Genomic DNA, 15,513 nt, shown 5'->3' with positions numbered 1-15,513 from the left:
CCAGTGCAATCCCCGTTTGCTCCCAGTATAGCCCCAGTGCATCACCAGCGCAGTCCCCATTTGCTCCCAGTATAGCCCCGCTGCACCCCCAGTATAGCCCTGCTGCATCCCAGTTTGCTCCCAGTATCGCCCCGCTGCATCCCCAGTATAGCCCCGGTGCATCCCAGTTTGCCCAGTTTACTCCCAGTATCGCCCCGCTGCATCCCCAGTGCAATCCCCGTTTGCTCCCAGTATAGCCCCAGTGCATCACCAGCGCAGTCCCCATTTGCTCCCAGTATAGCCCCGCTGCACCCCCAGTATAGCCCTGCTGCATCCCAGTTTGCTCCCAGTATCGCCCCGCTGCATCCCCAGTATAGCCCCGGTGCATCCCAGTTTGCCCAGTTTACTCCCAGTATCGCCCCGCTGCATCCCAGTTTGCCCAGTTTGCTCCCAGTATCGCCCCGCTGCATCCCCAGTATAGCCCTAGTGCATCCCAGTTTGCCCAGTTTACTCCCAGTATAGTCCCAGCGCATCCCCAGTATAGTCCCAGCGCATCCCAGTTTGCTCCCAGTATCGCCCCGCTGCATCCCCAGTATAGCCCTAGTGCATCCCAGTTTGCCCAGTTTACTCCCAGTATCGCCCCGCTGCATCCCAGTTTGCCCAGTTTGCTCCCAGTATCGCCCCGCTGCATCCCCAGTATAGCCCTAGTGCATCCCAGTTTGCCCAGTTTACTCCCAGTATAGTCCCAGCGCATCCCAGTTTGCTCCCAGTATCGCCCCAGCGCACCCCCGGTGCCCCGGCCCCCCCCTCCCGCCGCTCTGTGACTGCGCCGCTCGGGTCCGCCGGGGGGCGCTAAAGGGCGCGCCGCCGCCAATGAGAGCGCGGCAGCGCTAAGCGGGAAGGGGGCGGGGCGGCGGCGCCGCTCGGGTCCGCCGGGGGGCGCCAAAGGGGCGCGACGCAGCCAATGGCAGAGCGGCGGTACCCAGGGGGCGGGGAGAACGTCCCCGTTCCCATGGCGACCCGGTCGCTGGTGCGAGCGCCCCCCCGCGGCGGCGGCAGGTACCGAGGGGCGCTCGCGGGACCGCAGGAAACACAGCCGCTGCGTGGGGTTTTTTTTTTCTCTTTTTTGTAGTTTTTTTTTCTTAAAAACGCCCCCGGGGCCGCCCCCCCCGCCCCACCCCCCCGAGGCCCCGCCCTTCCCGAGGCCCCGCCCTCCCCGCCCCCCCCCCTCCCCCCCCGCGGCCCCCCGGGAATAAAAATAGATGCTCTCGGGGTGGGGGGGGTGGGGGGGGTGCTGCGGGCGCCATGGCAACCGGTGACATCGCCGTGGCAACCGTCACCGGGAGCTGGGCTGGGGTCGTCATGGCAACAGGCCGGTGGCTGGCTGGGGTGCCGGTGTCCGTAGGCCGCGGTCGTCGTGGAGATGCTCGGTCGCCACGGCAGCGGGCTGGGGCCGAGGTCAAAGGCCACGGATGAGGTCGCCGTGGCGACCGGCCTAGCGACGAGGTCGCCCCGGCGACCAGCCCGGTGGTACCCCCATACGCCAGGTCACCACGGCGACCGCCCTGGTGACGAGGTCACCACGGCGACCGGCCCGGTGATGAGGTCGCCGTGGCAACCGGGCCGGTGATACCCCCTTCCTCGAGGTCGCCGCAGCAACCGGCCCGGTGACGAGGTCACCACGGCGACCGGCCCGGTGATGTGGTCGCCGTGGCGACCGGGCCGGTGGTCACCCCTTCCTCGAGGTTGCCGCGGACAACCGGCCTACCGGGGCGATGCTCGAGGTCGCCGCGACGAGCGGCCGGGCGGCGGCAGCCATCTCGCGGTCCCCGTCAGCCATCTCGGGTGGCGCCGGCCGCCATCTTGGCACGGGGAGGGGGCAGCGGGGGAGGGGCTGGGGGGGCCCCCCCCGAACCCCAAAACTGCTGCGTTTGGCACAATTTTCTTTGTACAGAAAGCGCGAAAGAAAGAAAAGGGGGGGGGGCGGGGGGGGGAGGGGAGCCAGGCCCACTCCCCCCCCCCAGGGGACACGGGGGGGGTCACGGGAGGGTGGCATCGCCCCTCCCCCCCCGCTGGGCCTCGGTTTTTTCCTCGTTTTCGCGGGTTTTGACTCGTTTCCCGCCGCCGGGTCGGGAACATGCAACGGTGACGGGGGGCGGCGGCGGGGGGGGGGCGGGGGGGGGGCACCCCCCCCCCCAAAGTGCCCCACCCGGGGGACCCAGGCATCCGGGGTGCCCCCTCCCCCCGGGGATGCAGGTGATGGGGTGCCCCCCCCCCCCAACACCCCTGCGGGGGACCCAGGCGTCCGGGGGGGTGGGGGTCGTGTCCCCCCCCCCCCATCGAGTCTTCGGGGGACCCTGGGTGGGGGAGGGGAGGGCGGTTTCCCATGCGTCTTCGGGGGACCCAGGCGTCCGGGGGGGTGGGGGGGTCCCCATGCGTCTTCAGCGTCCGCCCGGGGGGGGGGATGGGGGGGTCCCCGTTACCTCTTGAGCGGACCCAGGCGTCCGGGCGGGGGACACAAGTGGGGGGAGGGGGTCATCCGGGTGGGCCCCCCCCCCCCCCCTCCCCTCCCCTCCCCAAGGTGGGGGAGGGGGGTCCTCTAGCTCGGGGGGGGGGGGTCCCCGGCGTCCGGGGGGCGGGGGGGTGGGGGTGGGGCTGAGCCGACTATACGCGGGTGGTGGAGTGGGGGTGGGGCAGGGTGCTGTTGTGGCCGGGGGGGAAGGGGGGGCCGAAGGGGTGCAGGGCGGGCAACCCCCCCGGCACCATGGTGATGGTGTTGGGCGTCATGAGCGGGACGTCCTCGGGGGCTCGCCGCAAGGCCAGGGTGTAGTCCGGGGGTCCGGCGGGGGGGCGTAGGGCGGCTTCGGGGGGGTCCCCACCCCCCCCCACCCCCACCCCCACCCCCACCCCCCTCTCGGGGTGCTTCAGCTGCAGCGAGACCAACTCCTCCTCCGCCCCCCCGTGACCCAGGAGATCGTTGGGGGCCCCCCGGGTCGGGGGGGGGCTGAGGCGCCGGGGACCCCCCCGTCCTTCGGGAGGGCGCTTGTCCCGCTTGTAGTAGAGGGCGGCGAAGGCCAGGATGTTGAGGAAGAGGAGGGAGGCCCCCACCGCCACGGTGACGCTCAGCTCGGTGGAGTAGTCCCGCGAGTCCCCGGGGAAGGGGGCGAAGCGGCGGCGACCCCCCCCGTCGGGTTCCTCCTCTTCCTCGGGGGGCGGCGGGGAAGGGGCGGGGGGTCGGCGGGTGGCGGGGGGGACGGCGAGGGGGTCCGGCGCCGGCGGGGGGGGGCAGGCGGGTGGTGGTGGAGGCGTGGGGGAGCTGGTGGAGGTTGTGGAGGTGGGGGACGAGCTCCAGCCAGAAGGCCACCTTGTTGGCCCGGTAGTGGTCGCGGACGCGGGGCTTGAGGCCGATGTGGAGGTAGCGCTTGTCCTTGCCGTCGAAGCGGGTCCACACCACCTCCTCGAAGCGGTTGGGCTTCGTGTGGATGAACTTGGTGTCCTGCGGTACCGGCTGGTTGGGGTCCCTGCGGGGGCGGAGGGGCGGAGGTGGTGATCAGACCTGGAGGGCAGCTTCACCTGGCCACCCCTCCGTCCATCCAGCTGTCCGTCCATCCGTCCGTCCCATCATCCGTCCCCCTGTGCATCCACCCAACCACCCAACCACTCAACCACCCACCCACCCAACCAATGACCCACCCAACCAACCACCCACCCACTCAACCACCCACCCACCCACCCATCCACTCAACCACCCACCCACCCACCCATCCACTCAACCAACCACCCACCCACCCAACGACCCACCCAATCAACCACCCACCCACTCAACCAACCACCCATCCACTCAACCACCCACCCACCCAACCAACGACCCACCCAATAATCCACCCACCCACTCAACCACCCACCCAACCACCCACCCAACCACCCACCCACCCAACCACCCATCCACTCAACCACCCACCCACCTACCCAACCACCCAACCACCCACTCAACCACCCACCCACCCAACCAACGACCCACCCAATAATCCACCCACCCACTCAACCAACCACCCAACCACCCACCCACCCATCCACTCAACCACCCACCCACCTACCCAACCACCCAACCACCCACTCAACCAACCACCCACCCACCCATCCACCCACCCAACTACCCATCCACCCTTCCACTCAACCAACCAACCACACAGACGTCCCTGTTTCCATCCACCCCTGTCTCCATCCCCCATGTCCCCCTCTGTCCCCATGTCCCCACATCCCCATCCTCCTGTCCCCCCATGTCCGCATCCTCCATGTCCTCATTCCCCTTGATGTGGTGGGGACGTGGGGATGGAGTCCCACCAGGATGCAGGGACGTGGTGGGGACGTGGGGATGGAGTCCCACCAGGATGCGGGGACGTGGTGGGGACGTGGGGATGGAGTCCCACCAGGCTGCGGGGACGTGGTGGGGACGTGGGGATGGAGTCCCACCAGGATGCAGGGAAATGCCTCCATTCCCCCACCCTCGCAGTGTCCCCACCCACCCGGTCTTGGCAAAGTTGGTCCAGTAGGTCATGACGACGGCGCTGAGCATCACGTCGTTCTTGGAGAAGTTGCAGGGGAAGAGGTCGGTGGCGCCCACCATGGGCACCCCGAAGACGTAGGGGATCTCATCCCCGTGGGCCGCGTCCGCCCACTCGGGCCGCGCGTCCGTCTGGCAGTGGTGGTAGAAGGTGTAGAAGTAGACGGGCGACTGGTACTCGGCGTGGAGCTTGGCCGTGGCCACCGCCGGGGCCACCCATTGGTGGTCGGTGAAGAGGGCCAGCAACGTCTTACGCCTCATCTCCCCGTTGTCCCGGTCGGCCCAATCCGTGTACATGAACTTGATGGTCTCCCGCAGGATGTCCTTCCCCTCGGGGTAACCGTAGAGGTTGTCCACAAAGTTGGAGACGGTGAAGTCAAAGTAGGAGGCGGAGATGCCGTCCTCGCTCTCCAGCGAGTCCTCCACGAACTTCAACCCCTCGCCCTGGTTGACGCCGATGAGGATGTCGTAGTTGAGGAACTCGCCCTGTTGCATCAGGATCTCGGGGTCATCGGGCACCACGTCGCCGTCCACCACCGGCCCAAAGGCCACGTGGTAGCGGGCGGGTTGGACGTCCTGGTCCACCAAGGCGCGGAAGGGTTGACGTCGTAGGCACTCCACCGCCGCCCCCGTGTCCGCCCGTTCGCAGCCCACCTTGGCCGCCAGCAGCCGCGTGTACTTCAGCGGCTGGTAGTTCACCGACCAGCTGGAGATGGCCGTCCCGCTCTGCGCGATGGCCTTCTGGAAGAGACCTGTGGGACCCGGGCGTCAGCCAGAGCAGGGGGGACATGGGGATGGAGTCCCACCAGGCTGTACGGACATGGGGACGTGGTGGGGACGTGGGGATGGAGTCCCACCAGGCTGTACGGACATGGGGACGTGGTGGGGACGTGGGGATGGAGTCCCACCAGGCTGTACGGACGTGGGGACGGAGTCCCACCAGGCTGTACGGACGTGGGGACGTGGTGGGGACGTGGGGATGGAGTCCCACCAGGCTGTACGGACATGGGGACGTGGGGATGGAGTCCCACCAGGCTGTACGGACGTGGGGACGTGGTGAGGACGTGGTGGGGACGTGGGGATGGAGTCCCACCAGGGGATTCAGGGGATTCCAGAAGGGATTTGGGGTCCACAGGGCGATCTGGGGGGGCTCCTGGAGGATTCGGGGTGCCCAGTGTGATGTGGGAGGCCTCCGGGAAGGGGGGGGAGATACCTTCAGAGTGGTGGGAGAGGATGAGGAGGCTGACGCAGGCGGCGCCGGCGCCAGAGCCCGAAGATGGTGATGCGCTGGGGGTCACCCCCAAAGTGCCCCACGTTCTCGTTGAGCCACCGCAGCGCCTGGATCTGGTCCAGGAGCCCGTAGTTGCCCTTTGCCGCCTGGTCCCCCGTGCTCAGGAAGCCTGCGGGGACACGGGGACGCGTGGGGAGATGTCCCCCCCCCATGGACCAGGTCATCAAAGCAGTAGCCCATGGTGTCCCCCATGTCCCCGAGGATGTTCTCCATGGTGTCCCCATGTCCTCACACCCTACCCATGTCCTCAAGGAGGTTGTCCATGGTGTCCCCCATGTCCCCACGCCCAACTCATGCCCCCGAGGAGGTTCCCTTGTCCCCAGGGAGGTTCTCTGTGGTGTCCCCATGTCCAACCCATGTCCCCAAGGAGGTTCGCCGTGGTGTCCCCATGCCCTACCCATGACCCCAGGGTGGTTCTCCATGGTGTCCCCATGTCCCTACACGCTACTCATGTCCCCAAGGATGTTCTCCATGGTGTCCCCATGCCTTACCCATGACCCCAAGGTGGTTCTCCATGGTGTCCCCATGTCCCCACGCCCAACCCATGTCCCCAAGGTGGTTCCCTTGTCCCCAGGGAGGTTCTCCATGGTGTCCCCATGTCCAACCCATGCCCCCAAGGAGCTTCTCCATGGTGTCCTCATGTCCCCATGCCCAACTCATGTCTCCAAGGAGGTTCTCCATCATGTCCCCATATCCTCATACCCTACCCATGTCCTCAAGGACGTTCTCCATGGTGTCCCCATGTCCTCACACCCTACCCATGTCCTCAAGGACGTTCTCCATGGTGTCCCCACGTCCCCGCGCACAACCCATGACCCCAAGGAGGTTCTCCATGGTGTCCCCATATCTTCACACCCTACCCATGTCCTCAAGGGCGTTCTCCATGGTGTCCACCATGTCCCCATGCCCAACCCATGTCCCCTGGGAGGTTCTCCATGGTGTCCCCATGTCCCCACACTCCACCCATGTCCTCAAGGATGTTCTCCATGGTGTCCCCTCGTCCCCACGCACAACCCATGACCCCAAGGTGGTTCTCCATGGTGTCCACCATGTTCCCACACCCAACCCATGTCCCCAGGGAGGTTCTCCATGGTGTCCCCATGCCCCCATGCCCAATCCATGTCCTCAAGGAGCTTCTCCATGGTGTCCTCATGTCCCCATGCCCAACTCATGTCTCCAAGAAGCTTCTCCATCATGTCCCCATATCCTCACACCCTACCCATGTCCTCAAGGACGTTCTCCATGGTGTCCCCACACCCTACCCATGACCCCAAGGAGGTTCTCCATGGTGTCCCCATATCTTCACACCCTACCCATGTCCTCAAGGGCGTTCTCCATGGTGTCCCCATCTCCTCACACCCTATCTATGTCCTCAAGGACGTTCTCCGTGGTGTCCACCATGTCCCCACGCCCAACCCGTGTCCCCAGGGAGGTTCTCCATGGTGTCCCCATGTCCCCACACCCAACCCATGACCCCAGGGAGGTTCTCCGTGGTGTCCACCATGTCCCCACACCCTACCCATGTCCTCAAGGATGTTCTCCGTGGTGTCCACCATGTCCCCACGCCCAACCCATGACCCCAGGGAGGTTCTCCGTGGTGTCCACCATGTCCCCACACCCTACCCATGTCCTCAAGGATGTTCTCCGTGGTGTCCACCATGTCCCCACGCCCAACCCATGTCCCCAGGGAGGTTCTCCATGGTGTCTCCATGTCCCCACGCCCAACCCGTGTCCCCAGGGAGGTTCTCCGTGGTGTCCACCATGTCCCCACGCCCAACCCGTGTCCCCGAGGTTGCCCCCCCGTACCGAGGACGCCCAGGCGGTAGTTCATGGTGACGACGATGACGTTGCCGTAGGCCGCCAGCACGCTGCCATCGAACATGTTCCCCGTCCCCTCCATGTAGGAGCCGCCGTGGAGGAAGAGCATCACCGGCTTCTTCCCGCTGTCCCGGATGTCTGGGGGGGGTGGGGGGTCAGGGGCACCCCCAGGTCTGGGGACACCCCGGGGACATCCCTGGCACCATGGGGACCCCCTTGGGGACCCCCTTGGGGACCCCCAAAGCACCAGGGACCCCCTTGGGGACCCCCACATCCCCCCCCCCCATGTCACTTTGGGGACCCCCCCCTCACCCCAGTGCTGGGGGGGGGGGGGTGTCAGAGGTGACAGCCGGGGTCAGAGGTCACAGGCTGGAGCTTCGGGGGGGAGGGGGCGAGGTCAGGAGTTGGGGGTCACTGGGGGGGGGGGGGGGGGGCCCCCCCCGGCCTGTTTCCATGGCAATGTGCCCCCCCCATCGCTTCGTTTCTAGGTCACCTCCGTCGCTGCGGCAACGGGGCCTCATTAACGCTGCTTTAACGAAGATGAGCGGGGGGGGACCCTGGGCTGGGGGGGGGGGGGACACGGGATGGGACGGGGGGGGACCCCGGCGTCCGGGATGGGGGGGGGCGGGGGGGGGGAGAGGGGGCGTGTCCAAAAAAAAACCAAAAACCACCAAAAAAACCACCAAAACACCAAAAAACCAAAAAAATCACCCCCAAACCCCCCGAAAAGAAGCAAAACCAGCAAAAACAAAAACAAAAAAACACCAAAAAAAGAGAAAAAGAACCAAAACAGGCAGCCAAAAAGGGGGGCGACCCCCCCCCAAAAGCATGGGGGAGGGGAGGGGGGGACCCGCGGCCCCGGGAAGAAAGAAAGAAAAGGGGGGGGAGGGGAGGAGGGGAGAAGGGGGGAAAAAAACCCAAAAAACCCGAAAGAACCAAAAAAAAATTTGCCCAAAACCGGAGGAACATGCACCAAAACTACCTGCGTCCGGGGGGGGGGCCGCCGGCCGCGCCGTCCTCGCGCTTTTTCGCGAGCAAACCTGGACCAAGGGAAGAAAAGGAGGAAAAATTGGGGGGGCCAAAAGGAGCGAAAACGGGGGCGGGGGAGGGGCGAGGGGGGGCGGGGGAAAAGGCAAAAAATAATGAAAAAAGAAAAAAAAACTTCCTGCCCCCAAAACGGGGGAAAGAGCAGAAAAATCCACGCGGGCGGGGGCCCGGTAAAATGGGGCAAGAACGGGGGGGGCCCAAAAATGGGGCCGGGGGTGGTGGAAGGAGGGATGGACGGACGGACAGAGGGATGGATGGACGTCGGGATGGACGGGGGGATGGACGGGGGACGCAGGGACGGACGTTGGGATGGTGGAGGACGCAGGGACGGATGGACGGACGTTGGGATGGATGTTGGGATGGACGGAAGATGTAGGGATGGATGTTGGGACGGACAGAGGATGCAGGGATGGACGGATGGACGTTGGGATGGACGTTGGGATGGTGGAGGAGACAGGGATGGACAGATGGACATTGGGATGGACGTAGGGATGGACATTGGGATGGACGGGGGACGCAGGGATGGACGTTGGGATGGACGGAGGACGCAGGGATGGGTGGATGGACATCAGGATGGACGTAGGGATGGACGTTGGGATGGACGTTGGGATGGTGGAGGACGTAGGGACAGACGGATGAACGTTGGGATGGATGGGGGATGCAGGGATGGACGTTGGGATGGTGGAGGATGTAGGGATGGACAGATGGACATTGGGATGGACGGAAGATGTAGGGATGGACGTTGGGATGGACGGAGGATGCAGGGATGGGTGGATGGACATCGGGATGGACATAGGGATGGACGTTGGGATGGTGGAGGACGTAGGGACGGATGGATAGACGTTGGGATGGACGTTGGGATGGACGTTGGGATGGATGGAAGATGTAGGGATGGATGTTGGGATGGACAGAGGATGCAGGGATGGACGGATGGAAGTTGGGATGGATGTTGGGATGGTGGAGGACGCAGGGATGGACGGATGGAGGTAGGGATGGACGTAGGGATGGTGGAGGACGCAGGGATGGACGGATGGACATTGGGATGGACGTAGGGATGGACGTTGGGATGGACAGAGGACGTAGGGACGGACGGATGGATGTTGGGATGGACGGAAGATGTAGGGATGGACGTTGGGATGGACAGAGGACGTAGGGATGGGTGGATGGACATCGGGATGGATGTTGGGGTGGTGGAGGACGTAGGGACGGACGGATGGACATTGGCATGGATGGGGGATGCAGGGATGGACGTTGGGATGGACGGAGGACGCAGGGATGGGTGGATGGACATCGGGATGGGCGTTGGGATGGACGTTGGGACGGTGGAGGACGTAGGGACGGACGGATAGACGTTGGGATGGACGTTGGGATGGATGGAAGATGTAGGGATGGATGTTGGGACGGACAGAGGATGCAGGGATGGACGGATGGACGTAGGGATGGACGTTGGGGTGGTGGAGGACGTAGGGACGGACGGATGGACATTGGGATGGACGGAAGACGTAGGGATGGATGTTGGGATGGTGGAGGACACTGAGATGGATGGATAGACGCGGGGATGGACCTTGGGATGGACGGGGGACACAGGGATGAAGGTTGGGATGGTGGAGGACGTAGGGACGGACGGATGGACGTTGGGATGGACGGAAGATGTAGGGATGGATGGATGGACATTGGGATGGACGTAGGGATGGATGGAGAACAAAGGGATGGACGGATGGACGCAGGGATGGACGCAGGGACGGTGGAGGACGCAGGGATGGACATGGGGATGGACAGATGGACGCAGGGATGGACGCAGGGATGGATGGAGGATGCAGGGACGGACAGATGGACGTTGGGATGGACGTTGGGATGGAGGGGACAGACGGACGCGGGGGCGATGGCGCCGGTGGCGGGGCTGCTCCAGCACAGGGACCCGGCCAGGAGCAGGGACCCAGGCGTCCGGGGGAGGGGCCGGGCGGGGGTCCCCGGCGTCCGGCCGCGGGGGGGCCGTCGTCCCCACCCCCCTTCCCCCTTCCCCAGCCCCCGTTCGCCCGGTTTTGCCCAAACCCGCTGCTTTTCACCCCGTTTCCCCCCTCCCACCCCCTTTTGCCCATTTCCTCCGGTTTTCCCCCCGTTCACCGCCCCGGGGGCGCCCAGCGGCCGGGGCAGAGCCCCCCCCCCTCCCCCCCCCTTTCCTGCCATTTTTTGCCCAGTTTTGCTATTTTGCCCCGTTTTCTCATTTCCCCGTTTTCCAGCCCGATTTTGCCCATTTCCCCCATCTTTCGCCCCGTTTTACCATCCTTGGCTGGCGCCAGGGGCTGCGGCGGAGGCTGCCCCTCCCCCCCCCCCCCCCCTTCCCACCCCATTTTGCCCAAATCCCCGATTTTTCACCCCAGTTCCCACCCCCTCTTCCTCCCCCGGTTTTGCCCAAATTCCCCCTTTTTCTCCCCGTTTCCCACCCCAGTGGGTACCAAGGTTTCGGGGCAGAGCCACCCCTCGGCCCTCCCCCGCCCCTCCCCCGCCACTTTACCCAATTTCCCCCTTTTTCCCCCCGTTTCCCCATTCCGTTCCTGCCCGAATTTGCCCAATTCCTTCCTTTTCCTCCCCGTTTCCTCCCTCGCCGGGGCGGGGGCCGGCCCTTCCCTCCTGCCCCGCCCTGCCCCGCCCACCCCTGCCTGGCCCCGCCCATCCCTACGGTCCTCCAATGGGGCGTCGAGGCTGAGGTCGAGGCCGTCCTCGCCCTCCCCATCCTGCCCCTCCCCCTGCATCCCCGCCCCTCCCCGCCCCTTCTAGCCCCTCCCCTGCCCCACCTGGCCCCGCCCACCCCTGCCTGGCCCCGCCCACCCCACCATCCTCCATAGAGACCTACAGGCTGAGGTCGAGGCCGTCCTCGCCCTCCCCATCCTGCCCCTCCTCTGCATCCCCGCCCCTCCCCCTGCATCCCCGCCCCTCCCCGCCGCCCCGCCCTGCCCCGCCCGGCCCCGCCCGGCCCCGCCCGGCCGTACCGTCCTCGGTGGGGACGTAGAGGTTGAGGTACAGACAGTCCTCGCTCTGCGCCGCCACGTAGGCCCCGGCCGCCTCCAGGTTGTCGCTGAGCCAGAGGGGCAGCATGAGGGGGGGGGGCCCCCCCCGCAGGTTTTGGGGGCAGGCGGGGGCGAAGGCGGTGGCGTCCCGCACCCCCCCCCAAGCGGCCGGCGCTTCGGGGGGGGCCCAGCGGCGGGGACCCAGGGGGGGGGCGGCGTAGGGCACCCCCAAAAAAGCCTGAACCGGCCCCAGCAGCTCGTTGCTGAGGTCCCGGCGAGCCCCCCGCAGCCGCCCGTACTGGGTGGGCACCACCGGGAAGCGGGGGTCCGGGGGGGGGTCCCCACCCCCGGCGGCGGCGGCGGCGGCTGGGGGGGGCGGCGGCGGTTGGGGGGCGCCGGGGGGGGCCCAGAGCGCCAGGGCCAGGGCCAGCGCCAGCGGCGGGGGTGGCATGGCGGGGGGCGGGGTGGGGGGGGCGGCGGGGGGACGGGTGGGCTACGGGGTGCTGGGGAGGGGGTGCGCCATGGTGGGGCTGGGGGGGGGGGCGGGGGGGGGTGTTGGGGTACGGGGGGGGTGGGGGACACGGGGGGGACATTGGGGTACAGGGGAGATGGGGGGGTCATGGGGGGACACGGGGGGGTGGGTCATGGGGGGACATGGGGGGCACAGGGGGGTGTTGGGGTATGGGGGGTGGGGGGGTCATGGGGGGGCACAGCCGGGGGGGGGGTAGTGGACGGGGTGGGGGGACAAGGAGGGTGGATGGGGGGCGACGGACAGACGGACAGACGGACGCACAGAGGGATGATGGGAAGGGGGGAGGGGAGAGGGATGGACCGGGGGGGGGGGGGGGGGGGGGCGGCGGGGGGGGAGAGAAGAAGAACCAGAAGGATCCGTTAGTTGGGGGCTGCGACCCCCCGGGGACCCCAACCCCCCCCGGGGACCCCCACCCCCCCCCGAGCCCCAAACACCCCCAGGGACCCCGCCCCCCCCCCGAACCGCTATTGGGGGGGGGGGGGGGGGCATGTGGGGTCCCCCCCCACGGCGTTGCCGTGGCAACGGAGCCCGGAGCGTCGCCCTGGCAACCGGAGTTCCGGCCGGCATCCCGCCCCCCCCCCCCCGCGGCCTGGGCACCCCGGTGGATGGGGGGGGGTCCCCGGCGAACGCCCCCCCCCCCCCCCCCCCGGGGACCCCGGCGGCCGGGGCCGCCCCCTGCCCCACCGACAGCCCCCCCCGCCCCCCCCGTTCGGTGCCGGTGGCGGACCCGGGCCCCCCAAACCCCCCCCCCAGGCCTCGCACACGGCGCCTCCCCCCGCTCCCCCCCCCCCCATTTGAGGACCCGCGGGGGGGGCCCAGGCCTCCGGGCTGCCCCCCCCATCCCCCCCCTGCGCCATCCAGGCGGGGACCCCGGCGGCCGAGCCGCCCCCCCCCCCCCCCCCCCCCTCCATCCCCCCCTCATCCCGAGGACCCCGGCGTCCCAGCGCTGCCCCCCGCCCCCCACCCCAGCGCGGACCCAGCCGGCCGGGCCCCCCCATCCCCCCCCCATCCCTCCATCCATCCCGAGCATCCGAGCGGCCCCCTCCCCCCCCCCCCATCCCCTCCCCTCCCCCCACCCGGGGGGACCCGGCCGTTCGGGGGTCGGTGCCTACCTGGGCCGGGGCCGGGCCTATCGGCGGGGGGGGGCGGGGGGGGCCGGGCCGGTACCGGGGCCGGGGCCGGGCCATGGCGGCGGGCGGGGCCGGGCCGAGCCGAGCCGGGAGCGGCCGCCTTGGTCCCTCCCGCCGGGAGCGGCTGCGGGAACCGGGAGCCGCCTCCGGGGGGCGGCGCCGGACCGGGCCGGCCCCCCCCCTCCCCCCCCCCCCCCCCCCCCCCGCACCGCCCCCGGTACCGCCCGGCCCGGCCGCCTGGGACCCCCGGGGGGGGATGGGGGGGTCCCGGGCGCCTGGGTCCCCCGCGGGGGGGAGGGGCGTGTGACACCCGGACGCCTGGGTCCTCGGGGGGGGGGGGGGGGGGCGCGCACCCCCATTCCTGGGTCCCCTGCGGGGGGGGGGGGGGGGGGATGCTCCGTGGCACCGCCAGGCCGCGGGGGGGCGCTGCTGCGGGGCGACCCTACAGTAAACACCGCGGGGGGGGAGGGGAAGGGCAGTTGTGGGGTGTCCTGGGGGGGGGGGGGACACGGCTGGGTCCCCTGGGGGGGGGGGGGGGCGGCCCCGGACGCCTGGGTCCCCCCCGGGGGGTCCCGAGCTGGGGGGTGGGGGGGGTGGGGGGGTGGTGTGCGTCCCGTGGCGGCCGGCAGGGGGCGCTCTGCCCTCCCTCACCTGCCGACGGGAGGCGGGTCCGTCCTCCGCGCTCCCATTGGCCGTTCGCCGCCTGAGCGACGCGGCGTTTCGCCAATGAGCGAGCGGGGAAGGGGCGGGACGCGCCGGTGCGTGCGTGCGTGTGTGTGTACGGGGGGGGGGTGTGGGCGTGGCCGGAAGCGGAAGCGAGGGGCGATGGCGGGAGCGGCGCGATCGTGGGCCGAGGGTCGGGGCCCTCAGCGGCGCCGCCGCGATGGCGGCTGCGGCCTACGGGGCCCACGGTGGGGCCGGGGGGGGGGGGGGGGGGCGGGACGGGACACCGGGGCGGGGGTCTGAGGGAACCGGGGGGGTCGTTACCGGCCCGTGACTGACCCCCCCCCCCCCATCCCCCCCCCCTCAGGCCTCCGCCGCAGCGACCGGACGAGTACCAGAAGGAGGTGAGCTGGGGGGGGGAGGGGTGTCCCGGACGCCTGGGTCTCCCCTCCCCCCCCCTTCACGGTGCTCCCCTCCCCCCAGCTCTACGAGACGGCGAACCGGTACCACCTCCTGCACAGCCTGGCGCTGCTGGCCGCCCCCCACTGCCGCCGCCCCGCCTGGTGCGTGTCCCCTCCCCCCTCCCCTCCCCCACCCCCCGGCAGACCCCTTCCCCTCCCCCACCCCCCGGCAGACCCCTCCCTGATTTCCACTCGTGTCCGTGTCCCTCCCCTCTCCCCCCGCCCCCGCAGGCCGGGTCCCTGCTCTGCGCCGGCATCGGCCTCTTCTGCCTCCCCCTCTACTACCACGGCCTGAGCGGGGACCCCGGCCTCAACCGCGCCGCCCCCCTGGGGGGGACCCTCCTCATCCTGGGCTGGGGGGCCCTGGCCCTCTGAGGGGCCCGGCCCTCGGCGGCGGCGCCCGGCGGGACCCCACGCCCCGCTCCGGGGGGAACCGGGCGGCCGGTCCGGGCCCCCCCCCGCCGCCGCGGACGTTGCCCCTTTAAGAGGTGGTGCTTCCCCCAGCCCGCCCCTCCTATTGGTCGAGCTGCTGGCCAATAGGGGCGGAGGGCTGCCTGTGCGCCTGATTGGGTCGTAGCGGTGCAGGCAGCAGCCAATGAGGAGGAGGGGGTGTCTGCCTCCTGGTTTTCTGATTGGCTGTGGCAAGACCCTGGCAGGCCACTGGGATGCTGAGCTTGCTGACGTCGTGGCTGTTGCTGGGCGACAGCCAATGGCTGGCTGGCTCCCCCGCTTCCCCCACCCCATTGGCTGGGCTAACAGCCAACCAGAGGGATTGAGCCAGCAGCGTCGTACAGGGGCGGCTGCCGATTGGCTGCGAGGCTGCCTTCAACCAATAAACGATCGAGTTTCAGCTCCGCCTCCATGATGTCATGGGGGGACCCAGGCGCCTGGGGTGGGGGGGGGCGCAGACCCCTTCCAGCCCCATCGATCCCCTCCCCAGCCCCACAGATGCCCCCCAGCCCCATAGATCCCCTATAGGATCCCTTCCAGCCCCACAGACCCCCTACAGATCCCCCCTAG

The 15,513-nt window shown here is 68.9% G+C and overlaps 2 protein-coding genes across 2 annotated transcripts; one reads left to right on the top strand and one right to left on the bottom strand.

Annotated features, from left to right (window-relative positions):
* Positions 1-2,563: 2,563 nt before the first annotated feature.
* On the bottom strand, positions 2,564-13,491 carry NLGN2 (neuroligin 2). Its single transcript, XM_075489594.1, is given in 8 exon segments — positions 2,564-3,264; positions 3,266-3,500; positions 4,506-5,295; positions 5,757-5,814; positions 5,816-5,943; positions 7,641-7,790; positions 11,690-12,237; positions 13,352-13,491. Coding segments are annotated over 7 exon segments (2,451 nt in total). The 5' UTR covers positions 12,159-12,237; positions 13,352-13,491; the 3' UTR covers positions 2,564-2,643.
* Positions 13,492-13,761: 270 nt separating this feature from the next.
* Positions 13,762-15,311, top strand: TMEM256 (transmembrane protein 256). The gene is made up of 5 exons (XM_075489596.1): positions 13,762-13,816; positions 14,101-14,283; positions 14,408-14,436; positions 14,516-14,599; positions 14,725-15,311. The coding sequence occupies exons 1-5, from the start codon at positions 13,762-13,764 to the stop codon at positions 14,866-14,868; spliced, it is 495 nt and encodes a 164-aa protein (XP_075345711.1). The 3' UTR covers positions 14,869-15,311.
* Positions 15,312-15,513: the final 202 nt, after the last annotated feature.

This window comes from Mycteria americana, unplaced genomic scaffold (assembly GCF_035582795.1).
Source record: "Mycteria americana isolate JAX WOST 10 ecotype Jacksonville Zoo and Gardens unplaced genomic scaffold, USCA_MyAme_1.0 Scaffold_212, whole genome shotgun sequence".
Taxonomy (NCBI): Eukaryota; Metazoa; Chordata; class Aves; order Ciconiiformes; family Ciconiidae; genus Mycteria; species Mycteria americana.
Note: the sequence above shows the minus strand (reverse complement) of the source record. Positions and strands in the feature narration are given on the sequence as shown.